Source organism: Tasmannia lanceolata, unplaced genomic scaffold (genome assembly GCF_043159265.1).
Source record: "Tasmannia lanceolata isolate RefF3 unplaced genomic scaffold, GAP_Taslan_0.1 ptg000029l, whole genome shotgun sequence".
In the NCBI taxonomy this organism is placed as follows: domain Eukaryota; kingdom Viridiplantae; phylum Streptophyta; class Magnoliopsida; order Canellales; family Winteraceae; genus Tasmannia; species Tasmannia lanceolata.
Window position 1 is genome coordinate 1500130 of NW_027518706.1, and position 22830 is coordinate 1522959.

Genomic DNA, 22830 nt, shown 5'->3' on the forward strand with positions numbered 1-22830 from the left:
TTTACAAGGTGAAATTTCAAAAAAAAAAAAATTCGGGCAAATTCCTGTAAAAAAATGATTCCAAGCGAAATTCCGTTTTGGTCTTGGTGGAAATTTGAAATTTTGGCCGAAATATTTTGGTTTCAGCCAAAATTTAAAACCTTGCTCTGCTGATGGGAACATAGTTCAGGAGCTTGATAGATTTACGTTCTTTTTCTACAAGTGGAACATGGTAAAGGACGATGTGATGAATGCTTCTTTTTTTTCTTACCACGTGAAATTTTATAAAGAGTAACTCAAGCAAAAGTAGATTGCTTAGGAATTCCATGAGAGGGACAAGATAGATAAGATTTTTTTTGACCTGGAATTTATCTATGAACCCGGGCCTGAACCTTAAATTTTATTAATAAAATAAAGACATACAAGAGGACATGCAGCCCTGCCTCACAACCCAACAAAAGAAGAAAAAGATCAACGAATCTAAATATTACACATCTAGGGAGATCATTCCACTTCAAAAATACATTATTGCTTTTCATATCACATGCAATGTCAGCCAAAGAATCTGCCATGTGGTTGCTCTCTCTATATTGATACGAGAGTCGGGGCTTTGTATCTCAGATAATGCTTTTAAGATCTTACCTATAATAAGAGATAGACCAAGGAGGCTCTTGGTTGGAATTTATCATATCTATCAAAACCTTACTGTCACCTTCTAGCCAAACCTCAGTGAAGCCCATGGCCTTATAATATCTCAATCCACCCAACATACCTATCGTCTCTAAGGATACCTCCAGCGCCAGATATACCTGGCTGGATTACCTTTAGAAAGACCACATGTATTCAACTTTATCTCCAAGCTTCTTGGTTTACACCAAGCAACATTTATAATCGTAAGCAGCAAAGGATCTTAGTACCTTCCATGTACACGATGCTCACATGACGAGCATTCACAGGAAGGCGTAAAGTATTTAGATAAGGAATTGGCCCATGTCGAAATTGACTTGATAATGACGGCCTACTAGTACCTTCCATGTACGGATTACATTACTCCTTCCAAATCTCCGAGTTAATGAAACTGAAAGGAGAATCTTTTTTACCTTTAGATGCTTTAAACCATTGGAGCAGCCTTGCGGTAATGGACTGATTCTGGGATAATGATTAGTAAGAGTTTAAAGGAGACTTCTACTATTCTTGTCTCTGAAGGAGGGGGCTACAGAGGTTAAGAATTTTTGTTTCATTAGTCTCTTTGGAAGTATGTATAAATTCATAGCCAATATTTTGACTCATGGGATAAAGAAGGTGATGGAAGGGACTATCTCCCTTTCCCAAGGAGCATTTGTTGAAGGTTGACAAATCCTAGATGGGGTCCTCATAGTGAACAAATGCCTTGATACTTGGCAGGTTTGAATCCATCCTTATTTATTCTCATTAATGGGTGCCTAGAAGGTTTCTTTGAAAGCCTAAGGGGTCTTGGACAGGGTGATCTCCTTCCCAATTCCTATTTACGGTGTTTTGGGAAGGCATGAGGAGAATGTTAACCATGGCGCAAGAGAAAGGTTACTTTGAGAGAGGGAGGATGAGCATGGTGGAATCTATAACTCTTTTATAATATGCTGACGACACACTAATCTTTTGTTGTGCCAAACAATGGAAAGAGTGTGATGGTTGGGTGCAATGTGGAGAAGAATCATTTGGACCAGCTTGCAAATTGGTGCCTAGAAGGTTTCTTTGAAAGCCCAAGGGGTCTTGGACAGGGTGATCTCCTTCCCAATTCCTATTTACGGTGTTTTGGGAAGGCGTGAGGAGAATGTTAATCATGGCGCAAGAGAAAGGTTACTTTGAGAGAGGGAGGATGAGCAGGGTGGAATCTATTACTCATTTATAATATACTGACGACACACTAATCTTTTGTTGTGCCAAACAATGGAAAGAGTGTGATGGTTGGGTGGAATGTGGGGAAAAATCATTTGGACCAGCTTGCAAATTGTTTTGGTTCTAGGAAGAACTCTTTTCCAATAGCTTATCAATGCGGCCCTCTCTAACTTACCTTTCCACTCTCTGTCAATGATCAAGATTCCAAAGGTTATTATAAAAAGAATGTAACAAATCCAAAGAAACTTCTTATGAAAGGGGATACGAAGTGTTTGAAGCATTTGGTTAGATGGATGCGATTTGATTTGCAAGTATAAAAACAACGGGGCCTTGGGATAGGCAACGTCATACACCATAATTGTTCCCTAATGGGGAAATGGTTGTGGAGATTTTGGGGTTGGTGGTGGTGTGGAGTGTTGTATGCGAAATTGTTTTTCATAGAAATTCGAAAGATATTGAATTAGGGACATTCTAGTGAGTTAGTGATGTCCTGAAACTATTATGTTTATTGGAAGAAACTTTTATCTTTCAGGTCGAAGCTGATCTTCGAATGTGGACCTCCGAGTCCATTGGAAGGTTCACAATGATATTTTTATCTGGATTTAGTAGAAGGAGGAAAAATCGACATTTAATTGGAATAGAATATGGAAAGCTCCATTACGACCCAAGTTTTTTCTAGATTTTGTTTGGATAATTTTAGGGCGATGATATTTTCAACGCGCCCACCCCCCCCCCCCCCCCCCCCTGCAGTACGCATTCGGCCCCCTTTTAACGTGATTTGATGTCAGAAAGCGTTAAAGTTGCCCACTGTTCACATTACTGCAGAGGGAGTGAAAATATCATCTCCCTAATTTTATTGAATATTAATACTAGAACACATTAGTAGGGTTTCTCCCTTCCAATAGGTGTTCTCTTTTTACGCCGAATAAAGGGCGTGCCATATCTTCTTACATTGTAATCTGGCCTGCAGGGTGTGGATGAGAGTTTTCGGGTGGTTTATTCTGAACTAGGTCATGCCAACTGCTTGAGCAGTGTGGACAAAAAGCTTTGGGTTGGTTTGGTTTGAACTAGATCATGCCAAGAGCCATCAACAAGCTATTTGATTCTTGGAAGTGTTGTACTTGCACCTAGGATCAATCAGGCGTCATTCACACATCAAGGCTTATTTTGCTGGTTGCAGCGACCCAATGAAGTGCAGGGCGATGGCTGCAAAAATTATTATTTTGGCATGCAATATAGAGCCGACGTGGCATATTGAAGCTTGGATAACAAATGATGTATGTCAAGGCTTTGGATAAAAAATGCTAGCGGAAACTGTCAGAGAGAGGTTGGCTGAACATGGGCGGAAACGTTCACAATAGGGTTGGAAGTTGGGGCAGCAAGGTGAGGAAATTAGTGTGGCAAAAGGACGGAAACTTGGAGTAGTAAGGTGCTGAGATTTGTGTTTCAATGGGGCTGAAGCTTGGAGTAGAAAGGTGCTTGTTTTTTTATTGCAAAGGGGAGGGGCTGAAACTAGGACGAGCAAGTGGGGTGCTTTTGTGTGCCGTAAATCAGAACATCAGGTGTAGCTCTGGCGCTGAGTGTAGGAGTTGCCATGCATGTCAAAATGGTGGTACTTAATATCATTTTGTCGAAAAAAAATCCAGTTAATGACTACCTATTGAATTTGCTTTACTTCCAAAAAAATCCAACCATTTCCATCCATTCACATTATCCATATTGTTGAAGGAAAAAGGATTTTCTATAAGAAATCAAGCCTTTCTTGCTCTCCGGTTTATACTGCCAACCCCCTAATCCTGGTATTTTGTTCTTGCAGTTTTCCAGTTGGTCCTAAATCTTGGTTTCATTTGGAACAATAATGCCTACTATGGACCTTAAATATCACTGGACATCACTGCTTTCTTCATGATGTCACTGTCATCAAAAGGACAATTCCAGACTGGAGCCTAACGAGACAGGCCGCCATGTGCGTACAGAAATCTTTTTATCTTTCTTTTTTGTAATCACTGAGTCTATAAGCATTTCACACGTGGGGGCCGGGGGTTTGGGGTGGGGTGGGGGGTAAAACTTTACTTTAAGCTGACCTTGCCTTTTCTGCCCGTCCTCCGTTTTCCTGCCTTTCCTAGCGATGGTGACCTGCGTGAGTTATTGGGGAACTAAATAGAAATACATAGATTAAATATGATGTTTTTTGTTTTGATTAGAACGTCCTTATTTTGGTCGACTATTTTCACCTAAAAGCCAGGCTAACAATAAGTGCTATTGACTTGTAGTGGTTGAACTTGAAAGTAAGAAAATATTGTATATAAGCATGTATGTGATCGTCCATGCTCACATAGCTTTTGTGTCTCTATGTGGGAACATTTGTATTTTATTGGCATTTTTTACCTGATTATAGGAGGCCATATTTGCTCACTTTGCTTCAAATTTCATAAAATCTCATGTTTTCTTCTTCTTTTTTTATATATATATATTTCCGTTAACTTTTCCCACGCATAGACCAGGAAATTACTCGACTGGTTAGTGAACAACAGAGAATGGAAGCCCAGCAGAGCCATTACAAGTCAGAACTGGAACAGCTTAAACAAGATATATCTAATGCTAATAAGCAGAAGGCATCCATTTATAAAGCTCTTGAGAAAAAGGTACTTAGAAAGTTCTTATGCCTTCCAACTAGCTATTCTTAATGTTAGGATGTATGATTGTATGGTGATATTTAACTCTTTCGCTTGTTAAAATACATTTCTATATATAGGAAAAATTGCTTGGGAATGCCCGTAATCAAATTGATCAGCTTAATGCTGGAATGGCAATGAAACGAGCTGAAATGGGAACAGATCTCATAGATCACTTATCACAAGAAGAGAAAAAGATTCTTTCGCGATTGAATCCTGAAATTACAGAACTGAAGGAGAGGCTTATCACCTGCAAGACTAACCGAATAGAGGTGTGCTGACTCTGACTGAATCGATAATGCATTTTGTTACGGATCTTGTGATTCTCTTGCTATGTCACAAATATCGTTCTCGGGAATCTCTTGGCAAGGGAAACTCTCGGGATATATTATTATTTTTTTTATTTTTTCGGGTTTATATCAGGGAAAAACGATAAAAATTAAATTATTTAAAAAATATATAAAAATATAAAATTTGATAAAAATATAAAACAAAAATATCGGGATAATATCGTGGTATTGTCGCAATATTTTATGATAAAAATGAAAATATCGTGATATTATTAAAATATCGGGATTATTTCTTTATTTTTTTCATTTTATCGAAATATCACGATAAAAATTGGATATTTTGAAAATGCCGGAGATATTTGTGACATAGTTCTCTGGAACTGAAGTATGGGATTCTCATATTTATCTTTGATTTTCAGACTGAAACCAGAAAAGGAGAACTTGAAACCAATCTATCAACAAACCTTGTAAGGCGACAACAAGAGTTGGAATTCATAATTCACTCTGCAGATTCTGTCGTGTTGTCGAAGGAAAGTGAACTAAAAAGGCAGGAATTAATGGTTGCTAAGGCATCTGTTGATGATGCAACCTCGCAGCTCAAAAGTGAGAGCATCAACTAACATGTCCTAATTTCTATGTCCATGTTCTTTTAATGTACCGTCTCTGATGGTTGAAGGTAAATTGCTACACAGGTGTTGCAGACAGAGTAGACAGTCTCACAAAGAAAACAAGAGATATTAAAAATGCTAAAGATAAATTGAAGGTAGTCCTTTACAATTCTATGTATTCTATCAACCAGATTGAGATCACTGTTAGAAATTTGCTGTTATCTCCAAAATCTTTTAAACTGATTCTTGATTATTTTTTGCAGGAAGAAATTTCCATTAAGAGTTTGTAAATATTTGAAAAATTCGGGGCCCTCTCACAGCAATGAATTTTGTAGCAATTTCCTAAATTAGTTGGATATGTACCTAATGTTTCTTTATATTTGGGCTAAAACTCCATCACTTATAAAATGTTATGGTTATTTTAGTCCTCCCCCCCCCCCCCCGCCTTCTCTTTTTACAGGCCTGTCATTTTATTCCACTAATGAGGCGGTGACGATGAGGATTTTCTTGCAGCCAATCCATTTTTCCATTTTTTCCCAAAATACCATCGTAATAGGGTTTTTTTCGGTCATTAGGAAATCCTGTAAGACCATTCAAATTAAAAAGAAAAGAAAACCCTTTAATGCTAGTGTTTTTGAGTGAGAAATGGACGGGCAGTGGCAGCCATAAATTGCGATGTCAAGCTGCAGTGACAATGGAATTATTTTCCAAGCCTCATTGAGTTTCTTAAAGTTTTTAACTGCCTGCTGTGGGGAGGGTTAATGGGCAATGAGTGAAATTGGGATGAAGGGGGTGAGGGTGGTAAGGTTGAGGGCTTATTTTGACATGCTTTTTTTTTGCCCCTTTTATTATTATCATTTCTCCATTTTCAAAAAAAAAATAAAAAAAATAAAAAAAAATCTCCATTTCCATTCACATGTTTTATTTTCCACCGCTTAAAATTAAAAAGTTTTAAATGGTTGAGTGCTTATTGTGACATGATTTTTTCCCCCTTTTTCTTTTTTATCATTTCTCCGTTTTCATGCACATGTTTTATTTTCCACGACCTAAAATCCAAAAGTTTTAAAGTTTCCCAAGTTTTTAAATAATTGCTCTGCCATATAATCCGAACTCTGTAATTGTCTAGAGATAATGCAGCACATTGTTTTTGCTTTCAACACGATATTAATGTAATTCCGTGTGTATCACACAGGCTCTAGAAGACAACTATGAAAGTACAATTCAAGATGAAGCGAAGGAATTGGAGCAACTATTAAATAAAAGGAACATTCTTCTTGCTAGACAAGAAGATTATATGAAGAAAATCAGGGATTTGGGTTCATTGCCTTCGGATGCCTTTGAAACGTACTACTTTTACCTGAGCTTCAAAACTTTTCCATGGTTTTGGATTAGTGGCCATTTCTGTTTCAATTTCAATTGTCATTTCACGTTGTGTTTTGGAATCTCGCAGTAATGTATGCTGTATCTTATTATTTAAGTTGGATAGCTGTACTTTTCATCACATTTTAGTTGATGTTTAGTGAATGCCCATGCTCTTGGTTGCGCTTGTTGCTTCTGTCAATCTGCATTTATGTAAGCTACTTTTATCATCTTATTGTGCTCGCTGAACTTCATGTTAATTAATTATTGTAATGGTAGGTTATTCTTGTGCATATATAAACACTCATTTTACTTACACAAATACAGTGACTTGCTTACTTATTTTCATGCACACATAATTAATATGTTACAATAGAAATTCATATATTTATTAAGTCATGTGTCTAAATGTATATACTCAAAATTCCCACTCATGTGTGCTTGTGCAAGAACTTTTTTGAATTTTTTTTCCTGATATTCATCATAACATTTAAATATTAACTTGGGATTTAATGAATTACCCACTATTATATAATTAATATAAAGAAGAAAAATTCGCATATCTTTTAATGTATTTAACTTATTGTTGTACTATATTCCACTATATGCGAGTATTTAATTAGTTCTCAGTCTTTATTTAATTATGTAACACACTGATATATAGTATATCACTATTACAGTTACGATTTTGGTTTATGCATTTCGATGGTTTCGCTTTCACTTTCGGTTTCGGTGGGGATATAAATGGAAATCTTTCAGTCATTTCGTGTCGGTTTCTATGGAAATATAAAACCATGTGACAAAGTTAATAAAAGAATTCAATGACTTGCCTGAGTAAACAAAAAAGTCACCTCGCCAATTATTTACTTGCCCGAGACGACTTGGTTTTACCTTATGTGAATTCTTGTCTGAGTTAAAGTTTTAAACTACTCTCAAAAGTACTGGTAATTGTCACTTTATGTTATGAATAAAGTGAAGATTAGAGAGATGTTGTCATTGGCATACTATTCCCAATGTCATAGGGTGAAACTTGATCTCACTCTATCCCCTCTTATAACCATCAGAGAGGCTTAAGGCATACTGGTGAGAATGAACAACATTCAACAAGTCTAGAGATGTGTATTGGACGTTTGAACGAATTGGAACCATGTAGATATTTGTAGAGATGTTGGAGTTTGTAGGGTATTATATAGGATCCTTGGTTTCTTACAAGTATGGAGAATTCTAGTAAGTCTGGATGGTTCTTGGATGGCCCTGGACTATTGGATGGTTGCCATGAGGCATGACTAGAACCATTGGTATAGAGTGAGCGAGCCTGTGTATAGGGACTAACTTCTCGTTTGCAAACATCTTTGTAAACCCTCGAATTTAATGCCATATAAGCTTTACACGGGTTAGTACAAGTCTTCTTCCCATTCACTCTTGTGTGCTTCCTAATGTGAGAGTCCAAGTGTCCTTGCCTTAGGCCAAGGCTAGGTCATATGGGTTATGATGACTCGGGGCTAATGTTGTTACACAAGTGCCTAACGTGAGAGAGGTTAAGATAAGTATGTCATCAACACCAACTCCATTTAGTCGATATGGACATGTTGTGCCGATGAGGGTTGATCATAGTGTACAGATGAATATTCAGAACTTGCCATGATGTGCTCGTCTAGTTGAGGTCGATCAACAATGTGTTGCCCATTACATTGGTGGACGTGTCACATTTCGATTGAGTTCATGACGCAATGAATTTGAATCATTTAAGGGTTACAAGTTTCCCTTAAGGTGAAATAAAAGTTCAAGATGCTTGACATTTGGCATTTTGATTGCCTATTACTAGTTGAGGAAGGAATTTTAGTGCCCCTCAAAAGCAAGTAATCGATAGGCCACTACTCTGGCCTTTACTTTTGAATGAAATATTCCAGTAGGGCAAGGTTCATCCTTACGAGCACAAGGATAAAGTTCTTCAACCACGCAAAAGGACAGCTCCAACAACCCTAATAGTCGGTTTGGATGCAAATACTGTAGAAGTAGAAGACCGTTTAATATATATATATATATATATATATATATATATATATATATATATATATATATAGGAAAAGGTTTAATGTAAAAGTAGAAGGAAAGAGATAGAGTCCCATTTCTTTGCTTTCTTTTTTCCTCTAATTTGAGAGAAAATTCAAATAGTATAAATCGACTTGCATTTGGAAAATTTACAGCGGACAATGACTGCCATGTGAATAATAAATGGCAAACAAACAACGCAAGGAAATGTTAAATGTATTATTTTATTTCCCACTTTTGGTGCATCCAAGCTGACCCTAAATGTTTAATAGTGGAGTAGTCATCTATCCTTAGAGTGCCCTATGTTTTGAGCCAATTTTATTGAGCATGATGAAGAAAATGAGAATGAAGGAGCTCCTGAAGAATTTGATAATGAGAAGGATCGTGACTTGGGATCTAGAGTGTGATCACTTCTACAGTCTGATCCAAATGGTTATAACTTCAACTAAGCATGATCAAGATTAAGACCGGTGTCAAAATAATATATTTTGTAGATGTGTGGTTTATGTGGAAAAGTATCCACCATAATCATCAATATTCAATGGCGATTCAAGTGAAATCGGAGAAGGTGAGAAAGCTTAACTTGAAGGCAGAGAAGCGCCCCCAAAGGCCCAACGGCCCCAACCTTAAAAAGCACCATGGCTCAAGAAAGCTAATGAAGTTATTTACACAAAGTGCTCCATGAATTTCTACACTGGCAAAGATTAAGGATTTCTCCTGCATTTTTTTGCATCTTCAGATGATTCTCTTCCTTGTTATCCAAATCTGGTAGCTCTTCTTCATCACCCTCGCGCTTCTTATGCATTTTGTTTGCCCTAATTCTATTATCGGATAAGGAAAAGACTAAACCCCCTGAGTTCTCTCATACGGTGCTTGGTTAGAGACCCCTTATCACAATTTAGTGATTTACATATTTCCTTCTTTTGCTTAACGGAGAGTGCGAGATTGGGGTGCTAGTTTTCTTCCTTGATGCATAAATTGCCAAAATGGGGATCTTTTCATTTCCTTCTCTTTTCCTTTCTGGAAAATTGGTATAGATTTGAGTCTTTGATAGGGATTCTTACTCTGATTGATTTCTAGCTATGTTGCATCAGTACGGATACGAGTGTTGGATTCGGCAAACACAAAAAAGAACGATTCGTGGATTCATCAAATATTTTAATCAATTCTCAAATTTTAATTTTTGTACATAATAATATGATTATAACAAGTAATAAGATGAAAATTTTAATAGGCAAAGCAGATATTATCTTTTATTTTTATTTAAGAAAAGGGAAGTGATATATACACCCCTTTTCATTACTTGGGACACCCAGCTGCAGTGTATATATGACTGCAAAGGGGCTGTGGTACTTCACATGGGAAGGATTCAACGGATTTGATTGCCATGTACACTGCAGTCGGCTGTCCCAAGTAATGAAAAAGGGGCAGATATATCACTTCCCTGAAAATTACTATTAGGATGGGCAGAACTCAAAACATGCAGTAATTGTAAAGTTGTGTTTGTACTATTCAGGAAAAAAAGAGTAAAAGAGATCTAGAAGTGTCTCAAAGAATCCTGAAGTGTTGGAATCCGAGATGTGTCCGACGCAGATTCTTCGCCCGTCTAGAAGAATCCATACGTGAGAGGTAGAGGAAAAGGAGAATAGTAAGTTAGGGAAAACTCCCCCACTCATATATTTATATAAAGAGAGAATATTACATATGACCAATATGCCCTTAGGCATTTACATGACACACATATATATGTCTAACTCAAGCATTCAGGTTGTTACTAATCAATTTATTTTGGTTTCTTATTTAATTGGACTTGCATCGATGGGCAATTAACGAATTGTATGAGGAAAGAGGCAGCTAATTTGGGAATATATTTTGAGTTAGGATTTTGTTTTAGTGAATTTGGGAAACTTTCTTCATGCTTATAGAATGCGAATTTTCGGCTTTCTGCTGGATGATTTAAATATGAGGGTAGTGTGTCTGATTTGAAATGGACAGTTGATATAATCAGGACTTCGATTTTCGAGGTTTACAAAGAAGCTTAATGGACGTGTCTTTGGATTTGAAGGACTGCTGCCGTCGTCTGTGAATCATCATTTGCACTGCTGCTGGTTATTTCTCTGTGGACTTTCAAAAGCTATAATGTAGCTAAAAATCCTGGATTGTTCCAGAATGAATGCAGGAAATGAAGACCTGTGCTCCCCAATATCATTGGTCGAAAATAAACAAGAAAGTCAAAAGCAGTCAAGGATTTCATGGATAAGGGATTTCCTTTTATCTCATAATGAGTTGGATGTTTGCAAGAAGCTGCCCAATCCATTCCATTCTAAGTGATTTGGAGGATCCTTTCTATAGCATATATGAGTGGCAAAGGATCCCAGGAGGTTTATCTTTACAAAGTTCTAAGCATGGTGAATATGGTTCATCCTCACCATCTATACTGGTTAGTTCAAGTAATTATTCTCTAGGAAGCCATGGAAGGTGGGGCAGTCAATCTTCTGTGTCAAATGGTACGGATTGAAACTCACACTTTGATCGAGAATCTGTCACCGAAAATTCTGAAAGACGTTATGGAAATCATTCTCAGCGTTCTTGGAAAGTTCCAGAGAATGATGGCCTTTTGGGGAGTGGTGCTTTTCGAAGACCATCAGGATACACAGGAGGTGCTGGAAAATTCTACATCAATACTAGAAAAGCTGTTTGGAAATGCTTCGACAGAAAAGCATGTTGGCTTGCCTAGTTTTATTGAGCACCAAGGTATTAAATTGGATGAACCCTCCCAAGCTTCAAAGTTTGTTCATTGCTTTTGCGATGAAGAAAAACAAAGCTGAAGATGATCTATGGTCATCCAAAGCCAGAGATTTACTTTCACTAATTGACAATTGTCATTACTCATTAGCGTTGCAGTTTCTGATAAAGCCTTTGAACATATCCTGACAACTGTGCCTTTCGAAAACAATGAAGATAAACAGAAGCTTGTAACATCTGCTCCAATTTCTTCTACGGTTGGAATTCCCGGACCATTTTATCTCTTTGATAAGCCAGAGGCGAGTTCAGGAGTACTGAAAAAGCAGTTGTCAATGGTCGCGCGTCTCAGTATCTTTTTTTCTGTTGCAGAAAGGGACAAGATTGAAAGAGAAATTTTCTGCAATTACTGATATTGGATCCTCTGAGGAAAGAAATGTTAATGGCATGGGAGACTGTACAACTTTAGGGAATATGGAAAAGACTCTACAATTTGCCAAACTTGATAGAGAAAACTATCCTTAAGAATGCAAAGATGGTTAACCAAATAGTCAAACTCGGAGTCTTTATGATCTCTAAAAAACACCCACCTCCAATCTATACCCCCTCCCTTCCTCCCTCTCTCACACACATAGCAATTTTTATCTTCTTAGGGTGTCCTGCACTTGAGCGCAGATAGCTTATTTGCTCTCCAATGTAAAAAAATCATGTGGGCCCACATTGTTTCTACTCGATCGAGTATATATATATATATATATATATATATATATATATATATATATATGAGGAGATGAAGTATGTGCAGCTGCACAGATAAGCTATCTGTGCATGGCTGCACAAACCATAGTGGGGGCTACATTTTTGGGGGGATCCAAAGCATTCATTTGGAAGGGCCCTTCCATGGATAGGGTGTGTACCAAAAATCAGACCTTTAAGCTCATCCTAACCCTGCCATTTGTGGAGGGGAAAAAATGGGCAGAAACAGTGTCTGTCCATTTTCCCCTCCATCTTTGATTGGGTTAGGATGATCCTAAAGGGCTGATTTTTGGTACACACCCTATCCATGGAAGGGCCTTCCAAATAAATGCTTTGGATCCCCCAAAAAATGTGGCCCCCACTATGGTTTGTGAGCCATGCACAGATAGCTTATATGTGCAGCTGCACATACTTCATTTCCTCTCTCTCTCTCTCTCTCTCTCTCTCTCTCTATATATATATATATATATATATATATATATATATATATATAGAGAGAGAGAGAGAGAGAGAGAGAGAGAGTTGCTGCGCTCGAGCACAGAAAAAGGGTGGGGCCACATTTTGGGTGGGATCCAAAGCATTCATTTGATGGGCCCTTTCATGGGTAGGGTGTCCACCAAAAATCGGCTCCATTGGATCACCTTAGGGTGTCCATTTGTGGGGCAAAAAATGGACAGATTTGTGGACAAACAGTATTTGTCCATTTTTGGCCCCACAAATCGACACCCATTGGTGATCCAATGGAGCTGATTTTTGGTAGCCCCCCCATCCATGATGGGGCCTTCCAAATGAATGGTTAGGATCACTCCCCCCCCACATTGGCCCCACCCCCCTGTTTCTGTGCTCGAGTGCAGCAGCCCTTTTCTCATATATATATATATATATATATATATATATATATATATATATATATGAGAAAACGGTTTCTACACACAAGTATAGATAAGTTATCTACACACTAGCTTAAAATACTGTGGAGGGCATATTGTTTGGGTGATCCAAACCATTCATTAGATTGGCCCTCACATAGATAGGGTGTCCACAAAAAATCAGCTCCATAGGATCATCCCAACCCTACAATTTGTGGAGGTAAAATGGACGTGTATAAACCTTCACAAATCTGTCCTTTTTTTACCTCCACGGCTCGAAGGGTTAGGATGATCCTATGAAGCTGATTTTTTTAGCACACCCTATCTATGTGAGGGCCAATCAAATGAATGGTTTGGATCACCCAAACAATGTGGGCCCCCACTGTATTTTAAGCTAGTGTGTAGATAACTTATCTACACTTGTGTGTAGAAACCGTTCTCTCTCTCTCTCTCTCTCTCTATATATATATATATATATATATATATATATATATATAAGGAAAACGTTCCTGCGTTGTAGCGCAATTATGCTATCTGCGCTGTACTTTATAGAAAGACACCTATTGGCTTGTTTCGTGGGTCCCGCTTGTGAAGAGATGAGAGGAATCTCGACTATTCTCCCCTTATGTAAAACCCGAGGTAAAAAAAAAAAATTTCCAGAAAAGTGACGATGGTTCCTTCCCAAGGCCATCAAAATCCAGAAAATGACAAAGGTTTGATCTCAACCTCTTTCCTTTTCCCAGAAAAGCTAACTGTATACTTGCGGGTATTGAGCAGAAAATCACCCACGGGGAATTTCTTGTAAGATGGAGAAGAATGAGAAACTTGCACCTTTTTTCATTGGATTTTCTTCCTTAAAAAAATGTAAGAGGGAGGAGCAGATTGGCCTTGTTTTTTCGGAAATGCTGTATTTTGGGCGTGAAAAATTACAAAAGAGGAGGAATTGGGTTGCTGGCTACCTTTTAAAGGGTTTTTTAGAACTTCTAATCTAAACCGTTCACTTGATCTGGTCGGCGAACGGTTTTGTCGTGTGTCGAGATGCATGTGAAACGGCCTCTTGTTTGACCGAAGTGGAGAATAGTCTGGATTTAGTCGAGATTCCTCTTTTCAATTCACAAGCGGGACCCATGAAACAAGCCAATGGGAGTCTTTATATTTACTATATCTCTCTCTCTCTCTCTCTCTCTCTATATATATATATATATATATATATATATATATATAGAGAGAGAGAGAGAGAGAGAGAGAGAGAGAAGTGTTCCTGCGCAGCTGCTAAGGTAGCTTATATGAGCAGCTGCTTCAAAAACTCATGTGGCCCCACATTTTTGGGGTGATCCAAAGCATTCATTTGGAGGGCCCTTCCATGGATAGGGTGTGTACCAAAAATGAGTCCTTTAGGATCATCCTAACCCTGCCATTTGTGGAGGGAAAAAATGGTCAGAAAACAGTGTCTGTCCATTTTCCCCTCCACCTTTGAATGGGTTAGGATGACCCTATAGGGCTGATTTTTTATACACACCCTATCCATGGAAGGGCCTTTCAAATGAATGCTTTGGATCTTCCCAAAAATGTGGGCCACATGAGTTTTTGAAGCAGTTGCTCAGATAAGCTATCTGAGCAGAGAGCTCACAAACCATGGGGGAGCCACATTTTATTTTATTTGGGGGGGGGGGGGGGGGTCCAAAACATTCATTTGGAAGGCCCTTCCATGGATAGGGTGTGTACCAAAAATCAGCCCTATAGGATCATCCTAACCCTGCCATTTGTGGATGGGAAAAATGAGCAGAAACATGGACACACAGTGTCTGTCCATTTTCCCCTCCACCTTTGATTTGGTTAGGATGATCCTATTGATCTGATATTTGGTACACACCCTATCCATGGAAGGGCCTTCGAAATGAATGCTTTGGATCTCCCCAAAAATGTGCACCCCTCCCGGTTTGTGAGCTCTGCTCAGATAAGCTTATCTGAGCAGCTGCTCACAAAACATTTCCTCTCTCTCTCTCTCTCTCTCTCTCTCTCTCTCTATATATATATATATATATATATATATATATATATATATATATATGAAAATTGTTTCTGCTCTACGTCATCTACTCCGTTGGCCAAAAATACAGTGGGGGCCCACATTGTTTGGGTGATGCAAACCATTCATTTGATGGGCCCTGACATAGATAGGTTGTGCCCAAAAAATCAGCTCCATAGGATCATCCCAACCCTTCGATTAACCTCCACAAATCGAAGGGTTGGGATGATCCTATGGAGCTGATTTTTTGGGCACACCCTATCTATGTCAGGGCCCATCAAATGAATGGTTTGCATCAGCCAAACAATGTGGGCCCACTGTATTTCTGCCGATCGAGTAGATAACGTTATCTACTTGATCGAGTAGAAACATTTCCCCACCTCTCTCTCTCTCTCTCTCTCTCTCTCTCTCTCTCTCTGGGAAACATTCCTAATTCTGACTGATTGGCCGGATTAATCGTTTTCTTGGGCAAGCATTCCAGTCCTTCGACTTTCCTCAAGATTTGAAACGGGTAACGAATAAGACAGAATCATTCCACATGTTGGATGGGCCTTCTTTTCTGTTCCATGGCAAGCTCAAATATTTCCCTTACCCTGGGAGGGGGCAGACTCCTTTGCTCTATAAGATGATCACCTCTTCCTCAGCTGGAACATTTGGGCCAAAGAAATGATTGGAATGCACTCAATACCCATTTCCTCAAAACAAGATTGGATGGGGAAGCCACTTCAAAGTTCAAATTCTTTTATTTTATTTTATTTTTACTGGAGAGAGGGAGAGGACACATGCAAGGACGAACCGGCGATGTATATATTGGCCCAAAACACGTTAAAAGTTAAAACCAATGTTTTAAATTTTGGTTTCGGTTTTGGTCACTATGGAAACTGAAGTGTTTCGATTTCGGTTGAAAGTTTCGGCGGAAATCCTGTAAATCAAAGAAATGTATTAAAACATATGAAAATGATAGAATTTCAAGATGAAACTTCACGAAATGCTATGATAAATGCAAATAAACTAAAAAAATCACATAAGTAAGACAATCATCAATAATGGTTTAATAACATCAAACACATACTGACATGTGCTGTTGCGCTTTTGTGATAATTCAATACATACCACATTTCACATGCAATGTACACATAGTACATACACCACATTTCAGATGCAATTCCCATAAATATAATTATGTAACACTTACTTACATAGTATACATCTAATGCATTTTCAATTTTTATGTCGATATGCATTTCAGTTTCGGTATCATTTCGGTGTGGATGGAAATGGAACCATTTCAATCGTTTCGAGACGGATTCAGTGGAAATTTAAAACCATGCTTAAAACCCTACATAACCCTAATGTTTTAGCTCCATTTATGGAGATTGACTTATATTGTTGAAAATATTTTAGATTATGTTGGGGTGATAGAGATATTTCGGTGTAAGGAATCTCCGTTCCTTTTGTAAATTTCTTTCTCGTTCTTTCTTTAAATCTATTTCATTATCGCTCAAAAAATGGAAACAAGGGTTGGATTTCCCATGTTCTCTGGTGTTGTGTTTTGTTGGAAAATGGTTGATTCACCCGTTGTCCTTTTTGAAATTCCTAACTAACAGGTATAAGCGCAAAAATATCAAAGAGTTGCAGAAGATGCTTCACAAATGCAATGAGCAACTAAAGCAGTTTAGTCATGTCAACAAGAAGGCACTTGATCAGTATGTTAATTTCACAGAACAACGAGAAGAACTTCAGAAAAGGCAAGCTGAACTTGATGCAGGTGATGAGGTAACTCCACTTGCTTCCCTGAAAATAATAGATATTTATAGCCATGAGTCTGATATCATATCAAAATGTCGACCTTTAACATCTTTCTTCTGTTGCAGAAAATTCGAGAGCTAATTTCAGCTCTCGATCAACGGAAGGATGAATCTATTGAACGAACGTTCAAAGGTGTAGCTAGGCATTTCCGAGAAGTATTTTCTGAGCTCGTTCAAGGTGGGCATGGGTTCTTGGTTATGATGAAGAAAAAGGTTTGCCTTTCTCTTTTCGTTATATTATGACGTCTCTATTACTTGTTCTAGTTTTTCTTTTTATTTGTTTATATATTATGTGATTGCGGAACAATTATTTCTCTGGTTATGGAAATTTTATGTCTATGCAAAACCCAACCCCAGGATATGATTAGGAACATCTGCGTTCTATTAATCTTTGTTTGGTTTCTTATTTTTCATAGATGTATGTGACCCTAAATTCCTCATCCATATAAAGTTTATTCAAATGTCTGAGGTTAGTGAACCCTAATGTTTCTTGGAGCAGGGTATTATGTAACTGAAATGAAACACAATAAAAGAAAGTATGATGTGCTTGGTCCAGAAAATGATCCAATCATTTATCTGGACCATCCTTAGAGTGAGCCCCACCTTGAGTTCACGGCTCAAAAATTGCTCCGATCATACAAACTTAACTAATTGATTAATGGTGTTTATGCATTCTATACGTTAATGCATTTTATCTTTTCATTCATAGGAATATGGAAGTATGAAATACATGCAGTAAATAATAAAAGGAATAAAATACTCCATATAAGACAGATCAAACTTCTATACAAAATGACTTATCTCTCGATCTTTTCTTTGTGTTGTCATCATCTCTATCTCTCTATTGTGATTGTCTTAAACCTTTCTAGTCCAAACCTTTCTGGTGCAAACCAAGACTATGCAGGAAAGCTAACGTGGTCAGCCCAATTCATCTCCATATACGTGACTGATGAGCACATATGTGATAGACATTGAAAAACAACAAAACACCTACGGCCATGTATTTTCTAGTATTAAGTCTGTGTTGCTTCGGAGCCTAATTTTGTGGAAATAGTATGCTTGACGAGCTACATTAGAAATTTCATGTCACGTCTTAGTTGAAATGATTTTGTTATTCAAGCATAAAGTCCAAGTTTCTTTACTACAGGTGTACTTTTTTTTTCTTTACCACTAGTGTACTTTAAAGACTTAAACTGAACAATCTGTCATTTTAATTGTTTTGTCAGTAAATGAACAATCTCTGTCCTCCTATAGCTGTACTAGGTTGAATTCATTTCCTGATATACATGATGGATGGCTTTGTTGTCTGATGTAATGGGTTAAATCTGTTGCTTTGGTACGATGTGTGTTGATGATACGGGTTTCTTTTTCTTCTCACAAGGATGGTGAACTTGGTGATGATGACCGTGATGAAGATGGGCCTCCTGATGTGGACCCTGAGGGAAGGGTTGAAAAGTACATAGGTGTAAAAGTAAAGGTATGCGTTGACTTTCATATGCATTTGTTTCTTTTTACAAGCAAACATTGAAGATGCCCTTGTTTCTTCAAAATGCACAATATATAACTCAGTTTGATTTCTTGCCCCCATGATTTTTTTCTCTCTTTGTATTTTTTGTTATTTTATCTATTCGTCTTTATGTCTCTTGTACTTTTGATGACGACTTGCTTGGTCATCTTTTTGGAATGAAATTTGCCACCGTTCAAAAAAAGAAAAAACAAGGGTTTGGTTGAGGCCAGTATTCTAGTGATCTTTTGACGTTTTGTGATGGAAGTCGAAAACCTAATTGAAGCTTTGATGGAAAAAATTATTGTTCTTATTTATCTACATATAGTAATAATTATTTTGTTTCTTGAAACGATAATCATCTTGAAGATCGGTTTGGTTTCTCTTCATTATTCTTCTTGTGAGTGCTTGATGCTATTTAATTTGCAAAACCCTCACTTTTGGGGAAATCAGGATCTGAAATAAGACATGGCAAAATAAAGAAACCTTTTATTTGGTGTTTTAGTCATGCTAAAGTTTGCATTTCTTAAATGTTTAGAAAAGAAAATGATTTTCTTGATTTTTCTTTTTTCTATTTTGTAGTCTGTAGTTTGTACTCGGTTATTTGCTCAAGGTTATGTTTTCTGATTCACTCTCATTCCCTAATTTCTGGTATTTGTAGGTTTCTTTTACTGGCCAAGGAGAGACTCAGTCAATGAAGCAATTGTCCGGTGGACAGAAAACTGTTGTGGCGTTGACACTGATTTTTGCCATACAACGTTGTGATCCTGCCCCATTTTACTTATTTGACGAGATTGACGCTGCACTAGATCCCCAGTACAGAACCGCAGTTGGAAGTATCCTCCCTCCATAGAATTAAACTATATATATATATATATATATATATATGAGAGAACATTTCCTACACACTTGTGTAGGTAAGTTACCTCCACACTAGCTTAAAATATAGTGGGGGCCCATATTGTTTGGGTGATCCAAACAATTCATTTGAATGGTCCTCACATAGATAGGGTGTCCACAAATAATCAGATCTATAGGATCATCCCAACCCTACGATTTGTAGAGGTAAAATGGACGTGTATAAACCTTCACAAATTAGTCCATTTTTGCCTCCATAGTTTAAATGGTTAGGATGATCCTATGGATCTGATTTTTTGTGGACACCCTATCTATGTGAGGATCATTCAAATGAATGGTTTGGATCACCCAAACAATGTGGGCCCCCACTATATTTTAAGCTAGTGTATAGGTAACTTACCTACACAAGTGTGTAGGAAATGTTTTTATATATATATATATAACTCTTTCTGCACTCGAGGCTGCGCTTGAGTGCAGAAAACAGGGTTGCGCCCACATTTTTTGGGGGATCCAAAGCATTCATTTGATGGGCCCTATCATAGATAGGGTGTGTACAAAAAATGATCTCCATTGGATCATCTTTGGTTGAAGCGCCCCCCATTTCATAGCGCCTGGGGAACGCAAGTTTGATTGAGGATTGGCGGGTCAAGGCTGCCACTCGGCCCTCAGACAGATCAAAGAAGAGTGGGGAACCTCTCGCTGGTTTTTGGAATTCGACCCTATCCCTTACGTTTAGGTGCGGGATCCGCCCAAGAACGACCAGTCTTGTGGTGGTACGGAAGCATTTGTGGAGGGAAAGGTGGACAGATATGGGAAAACTGTTTCTGAGCTGGAGCTCAAAAACAGTGTGGGCCCACATTTTTGGGCTGATCCAAAGCATTCATTTGAAAGGCCCTTACACAGATAGGGTGTCCGCAAAAAATCAGTTGGTTAGGATCATCCTAACCCTTCCATTTGTGGAGGGAAAAAGTGGGCAGATTTGTGGAGAAACAATATCTGTCCATTTTCCCTCTACTTTTGGACGGGTTAGGATGATCCTATGGACCTGATTTTTGGTACACACCCTATATATGTAAGGGCCTTTCAAATGAATGCTTTGGATCACCCCCAAAATGTGGGCCCACATGAGTTTTTGATGCTCAAGCTCAGATAAGCTATCTGAGAGCTCAAAAACCTTTTCATATATATATTCTAGTCGGCCTACGACTAGTCCGCCGACCAAAAAACATAGTGGTCCCACATTATTTGGATAATCCAAAACATTCATTTGATAGGCCCTAGCATAGATAGGGTGTGCCCAAAAATTCAGCTGCATAGGATCATCCTAGCCCTTTGATTTGTCGAGTTTGTAAGCATACATTTTAACCTCCATAAATCGAAGGGTTAGGATGATCCTATGGGGATGAGTTTTTAGGCACATCCTATCTATGCCAGGGCCCATCAAATGAATGCTTTGGATAATCAAAATAACGTGGGCTCACTGTGTTTTTAACCTCCACTATCCATTTTTAACCTCGACAAATTGAAGGGCTAGGATGATCCTATGGAGCTGATTTTTTGGGCACACCCTATTTATGCCAGGGCCCATCAAATGAATGCTTTGGATCATCCAAACAACATGGGCCCACTGTGTTTTTGGTCGGCCGATTAGAAAGACTTTCCTCATATATATATATATATATGGTGGCGCGGTATCTGAGCTCAAGCTCAGAAATTCTATCTGAGGTAGAGTTTTTACATAGGGCATCTTCCATGTTGTTTGACGCATCCAAGTCATTCATTCCATAGAAGCTGACATAGATAGGTTGTTCCTAAGAAACCATCTCCATAGAATCCTCCTAACCGTTTGATCTGTAGATGCACAAAATCAACCATTTTGTAGACGTCCATTTTAGACTTCAACAAATCAACGCTTACCATGATCCTATGAAGATGATTTCTTAGGTACACCATATCTATGTTAGGTCCTATAGAATCAATATCTAACATAACCCAAACAACATAGGCAGGCAGGCACCCTATTTAAAAACTCTACCTCAGGAATTCTATCCTAGCTTGAGCTCGGAAACCATTTACTATATATATATATATATATATATATATATATATATATATATATGAGAAAACGGTTCCTACACATATGTGTAGAGAGTTCTCTACACACTAGCTTAAAATACAGTGGGGGCCCACATTGTTTGGGTGATCCAAACCATCCATTTTAAAGGCCCTCACATAGATAGGGTGTCTACAAAAAATCAGATCCATAGGATCATCCCAACCCTACGATTTGTGGAGGTAAAATGGATGTCTTTAAACCTTCACAATTTAGTTCATTTTTTGCCTCCAAAGTTCGAATGGTTAGGATGATATATATATATATATATATATATATATATATATATATATATAGAGAGAGAGAGAGAGAGAGAGAGAGAGAGAGAGAGAACGGTTCCTACACGTGTAGATAAGTTATCTACACACTAGCTTAAACTACAGTGGGGGCCACATTATTTGGGTGATCCAAACCATTCATTTTTAAGGCCCTCTCATAGATAGGGTGTCCACAAAAAATCAGATCCATAGGATCATCCTAACCATTCGAACTTTGGAGGCAAAAAATGAACTAATTTGTGAAGGTTTAAAGACATCCATTTTACCTCCACAAATCGTAGGGTTGGGATGATCCTATGGATCTGATTTTTTGTAGACACCCTATCTATGTGAGGGCCTTTAAAATGGATGGTTTGGATCACCCAAACAATGTGGGCCCCCGCTGTATTTTAAGCTAGTGTGTAGAGAACTCTCTACACATGTGTAGGAACCGTTTTCTCATATATATATATATATATATATATATATATATATATATATATATAGGGAAATGTTATCAGCACTACTGTATTTTGATGAGGGCACTCCCCACTTTATTAAAAGTACGATATGGCCCGCACTATAGGATGATCCAAACCGTCCATTAGATGGGCGACAACCTAAATAGGTTGTGCCCCAAAATTCATATCCTTTGGTTGATCCTAACCCTCCGATCTATAAAGGTTTAGGATCAACACTCTAAAGTGAGGAGTGCCCTCAAAATACAGTAGTGCTGATAGCATTTCCCTATATATATATATATATATATATATATATATATAGAGAGAGAGAGAGAGAGAGAGAGAGAGAGAGAGAGAGAGAGAGAGAGGGAAATGATTTCAGCGCCACAATGTGATTTCAGTGCCACAATGTTTTGATAAACATGTGGTCCACTTGTTTGTCGTATAGCATTTAAAGGGCTTTAAGAGCTTTTTGAGAACCATAATATCCTTTAAATACTACACGACAAACAAGTGGAGCGCATGTTTATCAAAACATTGTGGCCCTCTCTCTCTCTCTCTCTCTCTCTCTCTCTCTCTCTCTCTCTCTCTCTCT

The 22830-nt window shown here is 38.0% G+C and overlaps 1 protein-coding gene across 3 annotated transcripts in view; it reads left to right on the forward strand.

The window, feature by feature from the left end:
* The window catches only part of TTN7 (Structural maintenance of chromosomes (SMC) family protein), a 64918-nt gene that overhangs the window by 38455 nt on the left and 3633 nt on the right, over nucleotides 1-22830 (forward strand). For all 3 annotated transcript variants that reach the window (XM_077369891.1, XM_077369889.1, XM_077369890.1), the window contains exons 20-28: nucleotides 4348-4499; nucleotides 4610-4801; nucleotides 5239-5422; nucleotides 5512-5582; nucleotides 6620-6771; nucleotides 16842-17010; nucleotides 17109-17255; nucleotides 18424-18519; nucleotides 19208-19382. In XM_077369891.1, coding sequence (XP_077226006.1) covers nucleotides 4348-4499; nucleotides 4610-4801; nucleotides 5239-5422; nucleotides 5512-5582; nucleotides 6620-6771; nucleotides 16842-17010; nucleotides 17109-17255; nucleotides 18424-18519; nucleotides 19208-19382 — 1338 coding nt within the window. The remainder of the gene's footprint in view (nucleotides 1-4347; nucleotides 4500-4609; nucleotides 4802-5238; nucleotides 5423-5511; nucleotides 5583-6619; nucleotides 6772-16841; nucleotides 17011-17108; nucleotides 17256-18423; nucleotides 18520-19207; nucleotides 19383-22830) is intronic.